Here is a 16,649-nt window from a genome sequence, read left to right as displayed (position 1 = left end):
GAGATGCTCAAGAAGTTTGATATGGAGGGAAACAAGTCAATCAGCACCCCCATGAGCTCATCATGCAAATTAGACCAAGATGAATCAGGTAAATCTGTAGATCAGAAACTGTATAGAGGTATGATATGATCCTTATTGTATCTTACTGTGAGTAGACCTGATATTATGTTTAGTGTTTGCATGTGTGCTAGATATCAGGCTAATCCTAAAGAATCACATCTAGTTGCAGTTAAGAGAATTTTTAAATACTTAATAGGAACTAAGAATATAGGATTATGGTACTCTAAAGAATCTAGCCTAAACTTAATAGGATATACAGATTCAGACTTCGCTGGATGTAAGCTTGATAGAAAAAGTACCAGCGGGTCTTGTCAATTTCTAGGAGAAAATCTAATCTCATGGTTTAGCAAGAAACAAAACTCGGTTGCATTATCTACTGCTAAAGCTGAATATGTTGCAGCCGGGAGTTGTTGTGCTCAAATCTTGTGGATTAAACAACAATTAGAAGATTATGGCATTAAACAAGATAAAATTCCCATTAATTGTGATAATACAAGTGCCATTAATCTAACTAAAAATCCAATTCAGCATTCAAGAACTAAACATATTGAGATAAGACATCACTTCATAAGAGACCATGTATTGAATGGTGATGTGACACTCCAATTTGTTAGTACTGATGATCAATTAGCAGACATTTTTACAAAACTCCTAAGTGAAGAGAGGTTTAATGTGCTTAGGAGGGGATTAGGAGTGATTGATCCATCCTAGTGGTAGTTTCCACTAGATTCATTGATTTTGATGATTAGATTGTGGTTAAAATAGAGTTTCTTTTCAATGATCATCAAATCAGATCATAATTTAGTGATTTTCCCTCATTCGGCACGAATGTAGCATGATTTTTAGGTGCGTGCCAAAGTTAGAGACGACTCGAGTAAGTTTCAGAGTCGGCTCCTCAGGGGGAGTCGACTCGCGCATTTGCGGGAGTCGACTCGCATAGATGGCAGCAGAGGGGGAGTCGACTCGCATATAGTCGGGAGTCGACTCGAGGTCTACAGGCGCATAAGGAGAGTCGACTCGCGCATATTCTGGAGTCGACTCGAGGTCGAGTCGACTCGCGACTCAGTGGAGTCGACTCGCAGTCGGGATCCGACTTTTTAACCCTAACTCTGTCGTTTCGAAAACACTTCTTTCTCAAGCCGCCACTGTTCACAAGCCCTAGAGCCGACTCCTAGGTCGTCCCCAAGGCCTTTTCCGTCGACCTTTCACCGTCCCTTAGGGTTTTCCTCCCTTTCTAGGTCGTCCCCGGTCGTCCCCAAGTCTTCTCCGTCGACCTTTCACCGTCCCTTAGGATTTTCCTCCCAATCTAGGTCATTATGCCGCGTAAAACCGTAGTCCGGAAGAGGTCCCGACCCGAGGCCGGTCCCGAGCGGCGCTCCAAGGCTCGGCACGATCCCGCGAGGCCACAACCTCCGGCTCGTTCCCCGCCTAGGGCGGTTCTCGCGAGGCCATTAGCCGGGAAGGCCGTCACCACCGGGAGGTATGTCGATTTCGACTATCTCTCCCGGGAGGGTTTCACCATAGGTGAAAGACTTAGGGTCCAGGGCTTAGAGTTTTCCTTACATTAGACCTCCCCACTTACCCTGGCCTTGTTAGAGAATTCTACGGTACCGTCCATCGGGGAGATGGGGGTATCGAGGGCACAGTAGCCGGTGTCCCTCTGTTCATTACGGAGGATCTTATTGCCCACATCCTCCACCTTCCACAAGTAGGGGTGGCTCCCACACATCCTGAGGACAGGGTTGAGGCCCTTACGGCCGTTCTAGGGCATCCACCCCAGTCACCTTTAGACGAGGTATCCGCTAGCTCACTACCGATTGAGATGCGGATCCTCCTGAGTATATTCTCTAGGTCCATCTTCCCTAAGACCGGGAGATTTGACTTTGTATCTGAGAGAGACCTAGCTCTCATGTTCTATATGCTTCATGACACCCCAATCAACTTCCCCAAACTCATATATAGATACCTGTGTGAGCCACTAGACAGACCTAGGCTCACCCTACCCTACGGCATGGTCTTCACCTTGTTATTTAGGGAGTACGAGATCCCTATCCCTGAGGGGGAACCCTCTCGCGCATTGCGATGGACTGATCGCATGCGTCCGGGGACCCTACACAGGATGGGGTTTCGGAAGAGAGAGGGGACATGGGTTAGAAAGTCATCCATCACCACACAGACCACCAGACCTTCCCCCAGTCCTGAGCCCGACTCTGACTATCCCGACATACCAGACTTTCCATCCACTTCTGCTCCTACCACCTCCGTCGGACCCTCCTTCTCGGCTCCACCACCCATGGAGGTCCGCATTGATCCTGAGCAGCTCCGGGAGCTGCGGCAGGAGATAGTCCGAGATCTGAGGGATGAGTTGCTTCAGGAGCTCCGAGGTTCGGTGCCTACTCCCTCTCCTGCGCCCACATCTTCCGCGTTGGTCCCTTCCCTGACAGCCGTGACTGACATGACGGCTGAGGTGCGGCAAGAGATATACAACATGAGGACCTTGATGCAGGCCCAGTTCCATAGCATGAGTGAGGTCACGAGCACCACTCGACAAATGCGGGATGACATCGGCCGTGACATGCAAACCACTACTGAGGGGGCCGAGCGCTTGTCGAATGTGCTCATCGACAAGCTGGACGGACTGCAGAAGTCGGTGCTCGAGCTGGATACGACACAGAGCAGGGCCATCCAGGCCATCATTCGCCAGCTCGAGAACGTCAACAATGCGGTTCAATCACTCGTGGAGCGCATGCCTCGGGGAGCCACATCCTCGAGAGGAGGAGATGCATCCTCGAGAGGAGGAGCCACATCCTCGAGAGGAGGAGATACATCCTCGAGAGGAGGTGCCTCATCCTCGAGGAGACCGTAGCTACTTTTTGTATTTTGTTTTGACATGTAGTGTTTTGCTTTACTTATTGTATTCTCAAATGTACTTACATACAAATTAATACAATGAGTAGCCGCATTTTTCTTCAATACTGTGCCTTTTGATCTATGTTTGATTGTGTGTTCTGATTACCTCCTTTTTGATATGATGACAAAAAGGGGGAGAAATATGTATAAAATATGTAAAAGGGGGAGAAATATGTATAAAATATGTAAAAGGAATCAATGGAAATCAATAAAAAGATAAACTCTTAAAACACACAAATTTGTTCTAAGTGGATTCGGTACCTCGAGGCTCATTATCTCTCTTTTGGGGCTCCTAATGGAGTAATCTCCAGAATCTATTCAAGGGATATTCGGAGATTAGCTGAATCCTAGTCAAGAACAAATTGACAGATTTTTCCTCTAAAAACCAAAATTTCAGTTCAAAAACTTCAAAGCATTAAAAGGAAATTCAAAGAATCAAAACCAAGTAGATTGCATATGTTGAGGGGGAGAATCTGAAATTTTAAGAAAGCTAAATCATTAAAGATATATAAGCCAAACAATTGATTGCATTATATGAAGGCTTATATAATTCCAAATGAAAGGGGGAGCTTTAACTCCGAAATTTATTGTTTCACTCCTTTCAAGCTTGGATAAATTGAATTACCAGACATTTGAATTCATTTATGGATTTTATTTCATTGTTTATTGTGCAATTCACTTTACATATACTCAATGTTTTGTCATCATCAAAAAGGGGGAGATTGTGGAGTGATTGATCATAACCCTATTTGATTTTGATGAGCTCAAAGCATTTGAGTATATCTCTTGTTTACTAATGAATTCAATTAAGTGTTTCAGTGAAAATCTTCTCTAAGTGTCTCTAGACTTGGTTCATAATATTTTGGATAAGTTAAGAAGTCAGCCTGAACCAAAGTCTGAGACTCGAGTCGACTCCGGATCAGTACGAGTCGACTCCGACTGAGAACAGACAGACGAACAGAAAGCATCAACTCAAAACCTGTCAGCGAGTCGACTCCTGAAGTGCACGAGTCAACTCCGATGTTCACCGAGTCGACTCCAGGGTAGTAAGAGTCGACTCCAAGGAGTCACAGGCAGAAAAAGTCAGAGAGCAGTTTTCGGGTCTGAAGTTCGAGTCGACTCCAGTGGAACGCGAGTCGACTCCGATGGTTGGCAAGTCGACTCCAAAGAAAGTGAGAGTCGACTCTCAGAGGAACACAAGGAAAAAGTCAGAAAGCATTTTTCGGACTCTGAGATTCGAGTCGACTCCCGCAATACGCGAGTCGACTCCGAGACTCCGCGACCACAAGGAAGACAGAAGACCAAGTTACTGCCTCTGAGATTCGAATCGACTCCCAGACAGCTAGAGTCGACTCCAAGGCAGCTTCACATCAAAAAGGCAGAAGACCAAGTTTCGGAAACTGAGAGCCGAGTCGACTCCGAGGAAGTTCGAGTCGACTCCAAGACTGGACGAGCCAAAAGACAGAAGATCGGGAGTTCGGGCTCTGAGAGACGAGTCGACTCCTAGGACAGTCGAGTCGACTCGAGTGGACCAAATTCAAAAAATGGATCCACGGACTTCATGGGATGAGCCGACTCCGAGAAAGCCAGGTCAGCTCCAGAAGTTGGCGAGTCGACTTTGGGTCAAGACGAGTCGACTCCCAGTCGCGAAGGCAACTTTAATTCAAATCTGGAACAGTTGCCGAGTCGACTCCAGAAAAGCATGAGTCGACTCCCGCTACAGCCGAGTCGACTCCTGATCGCGCGAGTCGACTCCAACCCACCAACGGACACATTGTCAGGCTGCGCAGAGTGTGCAGAACGGGCAGTAAAAGGTCTCTAACGGCTAGATTCCATGGGGGTTGGTTTAAATAGCCACAGAGGACTGTAGCAAGGCAGAGAACAACCATTCCACTCCAAGTAATCAAGCATTCAATCTCTGCAACCTGTTCTTCAACGAAAAAGAGGGAAGAGCTGCATTAACTGCATCCACCTACATCTTTCCAGCAATTAAAGAAGCCTCCTCCTGCATTCAAGTCGACTACACATTCAAGAGGAGACCCGGAGTTCAAGAAGCCATTCCTTCACTCCAACTCAAAGCGTTTGAGGGCTTCTAAACTCTTTCCAGATTATATTGTTTTTCATCTGCTTTTGAGAAGCTTAGTTTTCTGTTTGTCTATTTTATTTACAACTTGTATTTGCTTGGTTCAATCGGAGGATTGAATCAAGGGTATTGAGGTTAGTTGGTGAGCCGAGTGTAAAACCAACGTGTGTAAGGGTTCGATTGTGATCCCGGGAAAACAATCGGGGTGGTTCTAGTCGGTGAGCCTGGAAAAACCGACCGAGTTCGTTGTGAGCTCGTAAAACAACAAGTTAGGTTGTGAGCTTGGAAAACAACTGGCTGTAATCCAAGGGGTTATACTGAATTCCCAAGTGAGACTTGGGGAGTGGACGTAGGAGCAAGGGTTAGCTCCGAACCACTATAAAACTTGGTGTTTGTGTTTGATTGTCTCTCTTCTTCTTCCTCTCATATCACTCACAGCACATAGCATTTAATTAAACAACTTGCAATAGTTTTAATTAGTCATCCACAATGTTTTAAATATCTAAATTATTTTAAAACCCAATTCACCCCCCCCCCCTCTTGGGTTGTCTATCTGGGCAACATAACCTAATGTCTTAAAAAATAGTGATAATTTTGATTTGGGTTTTTTGTATGGATACCCTTCTAAATATTGGATTTTACGTGAATACCCTTCCAAAATTGATATTTGCATGTATACCCTTGTAAAATACTTGTTTTGCTATTCTATCTGTTTTTATTCTTATTTTTGCATATATACCCATGCTATCTAACGCCGTTAAAAATTAACGATTTTAAATTAAAATGACTAAAATACCCTTAATGGGTAGACGTGCAAATAGAAATTCTTATAAGGGTATACAAGCAAATAGTAACTTTATAAGGATATTCATACAATTTTCTATATTTAGAAGGGTATTTACGTAAAAAAATCCTAATAGATGGAAAGAATTTAGATACATTAATTAATGTGATAGCCTTTATAATCCTGTATTTATTAGTAAATGTATTTGGTCCTATGACCAAAGGTTTGTTTTTTTATCATGAATATAACAAAAATATACAATAGGATTTGCAAATTGGCTGTATCTAGATTTACCTCCAGCAATTGATCTGATGATGGGATTAATATCATAAGGGGAGTAGGGTTCAAGCATCGAAGGATGGCAACAAGCATAGGTTCACAGGATCCAAAGGAACCTCGGCCCGTCAGGATTCTCTCTCGTTCTATTACACTATTGGTCTGGTGTCTCGGCAGCTGGGTATTCGTGCAAATACCAATTTTCAAAGGGTATTCGTGCAAAATCTGATATTTAGAAGGGTATCTATGCAAAAAACCCTTCTGATTTTACTAAAACTTTTGATGGTTAAATGTTATGGTTTTGATAAATATCTGCGAAGATCCGAGTTCGAACATCTTGACCTTTCCATGTCTTTACCAACTTACTATTCAACCGAGATCTCAGTTCATCTTGGTGCCACCTATCCATTTAGATTGCTAAGATGTCAAAGTTTTAAGAACCTTGTTCTAAATTATTGTTTTTTTCTTCTTTTGCTTGCTAATTATCTGGATTCATCTTGCTTCATTTATTGTAGATGACCCTATAAAAGATTTAGCCTATATGTCTGGACCTTTCTTTTATATACTTCTTGATTGGCATGAAAACAAGATCTTTAAAACATAAAACCTGAATTTTTGTTCCCAATCAAACTCTTTTAGACCTAAAACCTAAAACCCCTTTCTAAACCTGAATTTGCAATCTTGCATCCACAAGTTAGCTGTTTGGACTTCTACGTCAATGGCCAGCTGAGGAGAAATTACCAATTTAAAGTTAAGCTCACTGTTAGCAACTTAGCACTTTTGTCTTGCTTGGTGTTTGGAAATGGTTGCATTAGTTTGATTGGTAGCCTTGATGAGGAAGTCAAAAGATATAACATTTGGTTGTTATAGAATGAATTAAGGTGGTGAAGCTCTCATGTACTGTCATCAGGTAGTTCCTAATATCCAATACGTCAATGGAAAGTATAATAGGACTTGGAATTGCTTCGTTTACAAATTAAATTCAAATGAATACATCTAGTTAGCAGCACTGCATTGTCATGATGGATGGTCTCGTAATTATTTTAGTTGGTAATTTTGTACTCGTTTTCTTGTCATCCTTCCTGGATTTGGAAGCGTATAAACTTTTGAGTCAAGGTATATCTTTCATAATGATCGCGCAATTGGCCCACTCTTTTGTCTAGAGGTAGATTGTTTTTTTTGTTGATTCTGTACTTAAGAGGGGAAAAAAAATAAGGGAGAGTTGAAGACAGAAAATTTTAGACTTGGAATTGCACTCAAGATTTTAAATACTATGGAATAAAGCTGTTTCGATTTTTTTATAAAACGGAATGCACCATCATCTCGTCCTGTTCCGACATTTGGAATAGAGAATGTCCAAAGATGTACCGATTAGGATGTTTGGATAATAGCAGGATGGTCCTGTCCTGATACTTAGGACGATACCCTATTCCAGTGTCCTGCAGAATATTCCGTCGGGACTTGAGTCTTTAATCGCACTAACGATATTTGGTTCCCGGTTCTACTTGGATGTGTCTATGAAGAAAGATAAGCTAAGAAAATGTACTATAATGACACAGTTCATGTTTTGAGGGTTCTATGATCTATCATAGAATGGCATGATGCTAAGTAATAGGGCTGGCCAATGCCCAGAACCTCAAGAACAAGCAACAATAATGAGAAAGAAACAAAATTAAGGGAGAATAAATTTGAAGAGAGTGGACTAAAAATTTTACTAATAAAAAAAAAATAACAAAACTCATGTTCAATATCAAAACATGCCTCACAATACTTTCTCCACGATAACCATGGAAATTATGAACTGTTCCCTAACTCACAAAAAAAGAAGCAAGACACAAATCCTCTTTGGACTCCAACAGGCATTCCATACTCAAGCTACTCACAATGCCTCACCACTCTCATATTCTTAAAGACCAAATACAAAACCACTCGGACTCGGTCACCAATTCTAGTCACCAAACAATTTCAGGAACTATTATTTCTTTTTCAATCTGAAGGCTGTACAGTCATATAGTACACAAATGCTACTAATGGTAAGGAATGCCCTAACTAAACCCACAAGTAATTAGATGCACAGTTTAACATATATCCTAATATAATTAAGATTCACAATTGACATGATAACCAACTCAACTGCAATAAAAATCCCAATAGGACCAGGACAAACCATTGTTTGATGCAACCTTAGTAGTTTGATGGTTGAGGTGTCTCCTTCATGTCAAAACAATAACCTACCCTCCTTAAACAATGGAATTTTAGGACAGCAGTTGGACCACAAGGTGCTGCCAATGCGAAAACCCTTTAATTTACAATAACTCGATTGTTCCAAACGAGTGCAAGATTGATGATTCTGATATTTGCTAAGATGAGAGAAAGAATTTTTTTTTTTTTTTTGTGTATCATAACATTTATAATGGACTTGTATATATGAAGCCAAACTTCAAAAGTACATCTCTTCTGTGCCAAAACATTTCTTTAGCATAATAATCACCGTTAGTTCCATAAATTAATGAGTACTAGCATAATAAGCATGAATTTCTAAAAATCTCTAATTGACTAAAGAGCTCTTATATTAATAATTTGACAAACAATATTGCTGAATAATATATTTTTATTCGGTCCTTCTTATCAAAAGCACAAGAATTTTGTCAAAACAGAAGCTTGTAGTCAATATTATATGAGCAATATATTATTTTTGTGAGTTTCATTTCTATAAAAGAATATAATGGCTATGTTACTGTTGTTGTACCACTTGTTGCCAATATATAGAAAAGTCCCTTTCCTCTATAATTTTAAGTAAAGGTCCCTCTTTCAAAATGCCCCGCGCCATGGTCAAACACTGGATTACTTACAACTAGAAACGGCTGCATTGCTAAATGAACGGCCCAGATCAAGTGGCAATATCTGGGACAGGACAGTATCTACATGGGGTATTCCCTCCCAAGCACCGCCCCCTAACTCAAGCGAAGCATCTAAAACCTTACAGTGGGCCCCACTCCGCTTTTTTTTTTAAACTCCGCTTCACATGCTCGCCACCGCCGTCCATAAAAGTTTAAGAAGCCGAACCACGTGCTCCCCCCCCCCCCCCCCCCCCCCCCCCCGGGGACATCAAATTTACCCCAAATCTAACCCCAGTAAGACAAAGGCAGTTGGTCCCTTTTGTCCTCCTCTGTTTCCCTTCTCCTCTTGGAGCCCCTCCCTCTATATAGATTCCAAGCTTTGTGTACCAACCTATTCCACCCTCGGGTAAGAAGGCATTATAGTATTTATATGGTGGTGCTGGGAGGTATTCTCTTCTTATATTGCCCCTAAAGGCCTCACCTTTCTCTCTATTCTCCTTCTGTTTCTCTCTGAAGGCCTCTGGGAGATGGGTGGAGCTCTTCTGCGGCTCCTAGGCTTCTGCTTCTGGGCATTTCTATGGCTCTCCAGCTTCGTCGCAGTGGACGCTGTTGGGGCTTCTCCGCCTGCTGGGGCCAGCAAGGGGACCGCCGTCGTCGATGGGACAACTGCCATTGCGGTCACTGACGATGACTTCGTTTGCGCTACGCTGGATTGGTGGCCGCCGGAGAAGTGTGATTACGGGACTTGTAGCTGGGGCCTCGCATCCGTGCTCAATCTGGTAAAAAGTTTGGTTTTTTTGGCTTAGTGCTGTTATATTTTGCAATGTGGAGCTCGTCAAAATCTGAACTTTTATTCATATGGATTTTCTCAGAATTGTTTTTTTTTTTTTGGGGGGGGGGGGGGGGGGGGGGGGGGGTTCAGTTTGGTAGCAATGCTCAATTTGGTCAAAAGTTCGGATGTTTGCTCTGTATTGTGTTATAATTTGTAATGTGGAGCTTGTCAAAAACTGAACTTTTTCTTTTTTGGTCGAATTTGGCAATTGTTTGTGTTGTTTCTAGATTTTTTTTTCTTAGCATTGTCTATGTAAAAATTTATATTTTTGTCAGTATTTGGCAATGGTTTTCTATGATTTGGAGCTTAATTAAAATGAAGAATTTATATTTTTGCCTCTATTTGGAGAGTTTTTTTTGTCTATGTGTTGTTTCCAGATTGTTTCCCTTTTTTCATTTCGAGTGAAAACTATTTGTAGTTTTCATTAATATGCTAATTTTATTTGTTTCACTCTTCTTGATATCATAGGTTTGTTGAATGGAAATTGAAAATGAGGATCGAGTACTTCTGATAAAGTTCACTCCATCATCATTTATATTTCCTCATAATGTCTAAATCCTGTGAGGTCCCATTTTACATTTTGAAGATGGTTTCCTTGACATGGTTTCTGATATTAGTAGTAGTATATAGTCTTAAGAAAAAAACGATCTTCTTCTTCTTCTTCCTCTGAAAAGAAATGAAGGGCTATTTGGTTTACTATGCTTCGTTCCCTTCTATAATTCAATTGTTTATTTGGTGTGTTCATTTGTCCATCTCATGTTAGTGTGTGTGATCCAGACTTTTTTTTTTTCAAAACAAATATTACTTTCTGAATGTGAAGGTAAAATGATTGAAAATGGTGATTGACACAGGTGTTTCATTTTTTCCTTCCTGCAGAATCTTTCCAACAAGATTTTATTGAATGCTGTTAAAGGTAAGTGCTTTCCTAGTATTTTATTTTAAAAAATTAATCTATGCCTATGCTTTTAATATCAAATGGCCAATCTAGTTTTTTTTTTTTTCCTCTGAACTAATTTTTGTGACCTTTCAGAATTTTCTCCATTGAAACTCCGCATTGGGGGCTCCTTGCAAGATAAGGTCATATATGGCGTGGATCCTCAACAGCCATGTACTCCTTTTATTAAGAAAAAATCTGAGATGTTTGGTTTTTCTCAAGGCTGCCTACCCATGCATAGATGGGATGAACTCAATGGTTTCTTCAAAAAAGCCGGGTACTTTGATTATTTAAACTTCCTATAAATGCCTCATGGACTAGTTTTTCCCTTGATCCCACTAGAAAAATTCTGTTAGGATAGTATGCTTTCATAATGAATGCTTTCGTGGTAGGCGTATCCTGCATTTCTCATTGCTCTCTTCATAAATTCTGTCTAATCCGATGCATTCTTGCTTCAGAGCTGTAATCATTTTTGGGCTGAATGCCCTTAATGGAAGGGTTCATTTGCCGGGTGGTTCTTTAGGAGGACCCTGGAACTCCACCAACGCTGCATCTTTTATTCACTACACTGTCAATAAGGGTTACACTATCCATGGTTGGGAGCTTGGTAAGAGTCATGTCCCATTTAGATTCCTCACTTCATAAAGATTTTGCTCAATAGAGATAGTACTGAAGTTAGAATAAACAATGACAAAAGATTAACAAACAGCTGATCTAATTCAATGGGATGTTAAAAATCTTTTATATTTAATTTACATCGATTTCTGTTAAGATAAGGATGCGTATGAATTTTTGCTTCTAACTAATATCATCCGGATGCACAACCAAAACCGGTTTCAGCCTGGGGAAGAGATGGTGATCTCCAAGCTATGGATCACTGCCGCGTGTCGTCTCCGAGACGAGGGATGAGAAGGAATCTTTTTTGGTCCCTGTATCCGTTTATGCGATATAAGTATTTCAGTTGGATGCTTGCCCACGCTGGGCCCTTTCTTGACCCCTTAGAAAAAGAAATGGGACCCACCCACAAGTTTTACCTATTTTTGACTATTTTTTATATCCACTAATGCTAGGAATGAGAGCTTAGTACTAAAGTAGGGTGACATTTCGGCTAAGATCCATGGGCTCATCTCATAGGCAAATATATATATATATATATATGTATATATATAGACTAATGGAACAGCAGATTGAGTGGCTTCATATGTAATCAACTATTTTAAAAATATTTTGCGGATGAAAGAGATCTATCTAGTGCACTCCAAAATTTATTATTTTTTAATTTTTTTACTGTATAATATATCCATACACCATAATATATATATATATATATTGTAATAAGTTTAGTAATAGAGGAGGGAGGGACATTTTAGTAATAGGATTAGGCATCCGGCCCCGCATTTAATCGACGCTCACGCGTTTTGAACCTGAGCCACTTCGGTGAAATCTTAGCCCCATTCCAACTGTGCTATCATCTTAGGGCTCGTTTGGTTCGCGGGAAGTATTTTTCCTCCTAGGAATATAATTCCTGGAAATCAGATTCCTAGGAAGAGGATACCTAGGAAAGTACTTTTGGCATGTTTGGTTAACCATGGGAAAGTGACAAATTTCCAAAGTGCTTATGTTTGGTTGACCATGGGAAAGTTATGTAGAATTCCTATTATGCCTTTAATAAAAAATAGGTTTTTAATGCCTCTTTAATGCTTCTTTAATTCTGAAGGGTCTTTTTGGAAAAAAATAAAAAAGGAGTGATTCCCACCTCATGGGAAAGTAACTTTTCCATGTTTCTCATGGGAAAGACTTTCCCATGAAATGTGGGAATCATATTCCCATAGGAATACAACTTTTCTATCTCTCTCCTTTGAAAATATGTTCTTTTTGGAAAAAAATAAAAAAGGAGTGATTTCCACCTCATGGGAAAGTAACTTTCCCATGTTTCTCATGGGAAAGTCTTTCCCATGAAATGTGGGAATCATATTCCCATGGGAATACAACTTTTCTATCTCTCTCCTTTGAAAATAGGTTCTTTTTGGAAAAAAATAAAAAAGGAGTGATTCCCACCTCATGGGAAAGTAACTTTCCCATGTTTCTCATGGGAAAGACTTTCCTATGAAATGTGGGAATCATATTCCCATGGGAATACAACTTTCCTATCTCTCTCCTTTGAAAACTCCAACCAAACAAGAGGCATTTCATTACTTTTCCGTTGACCACACTTTTCCCCCTCCTTTTCCTGCGAACCAAACGAGCCCTTAATCATAAATAATATTTTCTGGCTAGTTTTCTTGGGTGATGTTATGGATTATATCACGTACAGATAGACAGCCATTTCTGATAATATATCACATAACTGGATTATTATTACTTTCTAAAAAGGCATGTGAAGCAATTACAGCACACACGGATCATTATTCATGAGGACAAGTGCATATTTCGAATCTTGAACTCATGGAGTCTGGTAAAGGTTTCCTGCAGGGGGGTTGCAGTCGGCCACGCATTCCGCTCGCGTATTATAACAACGTGACCCGCGTCCATGGGCTGGGCAGCAGTAGCAGGGACGCCCAGAAATGCAAACGTCAATATAGCACGGCTCTGGGCCTTGACCTATCCAAAAGACGTTCAAGGTTAGAAACTATATTAGCCTAGTTTGGCCATAATTTAAAATTGACGATCAAATATTATGATACAAAGATTTAAAACTAGTAAAGAAATACAAGTTGCAAGAACATGATTTAGCTTTTTCTACACCAAAAAAATCATAACTGTGTTTTTAATGAATGAATACTGGTTAAGGTACTATTTTCTTTCAGTGTTGCCAGTCTTCTTCATCTTTTCTCACGAAAAGAGATAGACACTGTTGGGGGAAAACCCAAGTCATGCCATCTCAGAAGCGCCCGACCAAAGAGCGCCGACCAGAGAGGCGCCCGACCAAAGAGCGCCGACCAGAGAGGCGCTCGACTAGAAAGTACCGACCAGAAGCAATCCCGCCACAGGACACTCCGCTAGGCGACCAGCTCGGCTCGGCACCCGTGCCAGGCCCATGCCTTAGCCGAATACCCAATTTCCGTCTAACCCTTTAAAGGATCTGACAACTAAATACATGACTCCACTACAACCTGCCACCATCCCTAAGCCATCAAGGCACGAGATCTCCGCAGGTATTCGGCACGGCCTATCATTAATGCATGAGACCCCCTCAGGCCTCTGATGCACTCAGTCATTAAATGAACACGACTCAAGATGATCTCCGGATCACTGAACCATCAAAGCGTATGGCTCTCCCTGACCGCCGGTTCACTCAGCAATTAATGCACTTACCATCTACGAACCCCAGGCCCACCACGGCCGGCGGTTCAACCACCCCAATGAATCCGATCAACCGCGACAACTCCCTGACTCCGGTCTGATCCAGCCTTATTCTCCACTACGCCATTAATGAGCAAAATCGTGCCTAATTATCACAAAAGAGGACAAATCTCCCTGTCACCTCCCAGGTAACATAATATCTTCCTATAAAAGGGAACCTGGGGGAAGGAGGGAAGGGACGACACAGAACGGACACAAATATACACAAAAAAGAACAAACATTCCTCCTCCTTTACTCCCTCCACATATTAGCCTCCTCTGACTTAAGCTTCGGAGGGCCGGCGCCGGAAAGCCCGGCCACCGGCTTTTTTGCAGGACTCTCCGGGAGGACGCCACCAGTCGACGCACCGTCATCCACCGTCCCGGCAGCGGAGCTCCTCCCCTCTTGGTTCGCGGCAGCCCCCGGGTCCAATTTCCAGCAACAGACATAGATAGCGGAAGAGAGGGAGGAAGGCAAACGAACAGAGTAACCTAATACTTACATTGATTCTGAGCAAAGAGTCCTGCAAGGACGAAGAAAACCAAAGCCAAACGCATGGTCTTCATGGCGAACGTACCCAAGGGAATTGAAGAAGATAATCACAAGGCTACCTTTACACTATCAAACGGGAGGTAACACCGAGGCTTTTAAAAGCCATCAAACGGTGTAAATGAGGAAACTAAATATCTTATGGAAATTATTTTGGCTGGGAGTTTTCTTTAAAAATGTTGCTATATATCGATGCCGAATGGAATTGGAAGACAATTATAAGGCTGCTTTTTTTGGCCAATCAAACAAGGACTTTTAAACCATATGGAAACTAAATATCTTCTCTTTAGTTATGGTGACAAAATCTTTCATGGTGGGAATCAGTATATATATATATATTCTTTAAAAAGGTTGTGACAGATACATATAATGAATCGAATTAAACAAGGCAATCAATCACAAGGCTGTCATTTCCCATAAAACAAGAGACAGGCCGTCCAAGGTGTAGGTAAGGAAACTCAATATCCTCTCTCTAATTGAGCATATCCTCAAAAACTTGGTGAGAAAACCTTTCATAATCAATCTCAGTAAATATATATATAATATGTGCGCACTGAATTAAATTAAAAAATATGATAACTTTTTTTCAATCAAATAAAGGATCGGAGCAAGAACCTAAGTCTATGTGTCTAAATAAGATTGCTTCACTATCGTTCCAGCATCTTGATCAGCATATTTTAAGAACATTTTCTATCTTAAGTATTTATTTTTAATATATAAAAAATAAGGTAGATAAAAGTTCATTTTTCTTAAAAAAATTATATTAGAAATCAGTAAATATATTTTTTTAATAAAAAGTTGCTACAGATATATATAATGAATCAAATTAAAGAAGACAATTAATTACAAGGCTGTCATTTCCAAACAGGAGACAAGTCGTCCAACGTGTAAATAAGGAAACTAAATATCTTCTCTTTCATTAAGCAGATCTTTACAGATTCGGCGAGAAAAACTTTAATGGTTTCAGCAAAAAAAGAAGAACTTCAATGGTGAGAATCAATACATGACTTTTATATTTGTATATATACCGAATTGAATTAAAAAAATATAGACACAAGCCTTTTTTTTATCTAAAAATAATTTAGATCCATGCGTCTAGATAGAATCGCCCCACTACCATCCCAGCATCCCGATCGGCATCTCTTGAAATATTTTCTATCCTAAGTACCTTTCTAAATATTGGAATAGGGTGGAATAAAGGTACATTTCTTTTTATGAAAAAACCATGACAATCTTTACAAGTGCGATATATTGCTATACTTTAAATTGAGCATCCGCCCTCGTTTAGATCTTATTGGCTAGTCCGTGCGATTTTTGGAAAATAGACACCATGAGGAACGTAGCATATGAGAACAATGGCCTCTAACAAAATTTGTTGTCGACACTCAGTACGCTTCGCCATTTCATACCATACCATATATCAATATTGTAATAGATGGTACCGATATAGGGTCTAATACGAAGATGGTAAACCTTGGTCTCCGACATAGCCTGCCATTTTTGATGGGTTAGCTGGGCAAGATGGAGCCCATGAGCATACGGGCTTTGTAGGATATTAACATGGAGAACCACAAAGCCTCTTGCTTCTAGCGCTATCCCTTTGGAAAACTTTGTTTGAAGCATGGGGCATTGTAACTCTTGGTTTGTATCGGTATTAGGTTCACAACAATATGATGTTTTATGTTTTTGAAATTTCAACCCTTAATAACCGCAGCTGGTTTAAACCGATATATTATTGATGGAGATTTTCTAATCTATTTTTTTTCAATTTTAAACACATATTTTAATTATTATATTCTAACCTAATGTCTTAAAAAATAGTGATAATTTTGATTTGGGTTTTTTGTATGGATACCCTTCTAAATATTGGATTTTACGTGAATACCCTTCCAAAATTGATATTTGCATGTATACCCATGTAAAATACTTGTTTTGCTATTCTATCTGTTTTTATTCTTATTTTTGCATATATACCCATGCTATCTAACGCCGTTAAAAAATAACGGTTTTAAATTAAAATAACTAAAATACCCTTAAT

At 40.5% G+C, this 16,649-nt stretch overlaps 1 protein-coding gene across 4 annotated transcripts in view; it reads left to right on the top strand.

Moving 5' to 3' along the window:
• The first annotated feature begins 9,234 nt into the window (after positions 1-9,234).
• LOC120104597 (uncharacterized) overlaps positions 9,235-16,649 on the top strand; it is a 76,420-nt gene continuing 69,005 nt past the window's right edge. The window contains exons 1-4 of one of the 4 annotated variants that reach the window (XM_088706292.2): positions 9,235-9,732; positions 10,662-10,698; positions 10,816-10,996; positions 11,178-11,326. In XM_088706292.2, the coding sequence (XP_088562418.1) occupies positions 9,481-9,732; positions 10,662-10,698; positions 10,816-10,996; positions 11,178-11,326 (619 nt within the window). In that variant the 5' untranslated portion in view covers positions 9,235-9,480. The remainder of the gene's footprint in view (positions 9,733-10,661; positions 10,699-10,815; positions 10,997-11,177; positions 11,327-16,649) is intronic. The other 3 variants (XM_088706287.2, XM_088706286.2, XM_088706289.2) reach the window with 3 other exon arrangements.

This window comes from Phoenix dactylifera, chromosome 11 (genome assembly GCF_051530095.1).
Source record: "Phoenix dactylifera cultivar Ajwa chromosome 11, Ajwa_hap1_PhDact_Kaust_v1.1, whole genome shotgun sequence".
NCBI classification, from domain to species: Eukaryota; Viridiplantae; Streptophyta; class Magnoliopsida; order Arecales; family Arecaceae; genus Phoenix; species Phoenix dactylifera.
Note: the sequence above shows the minus strand (reverse complement) of the source record. Positions and strands in the feature narration are given on the sequence as shown.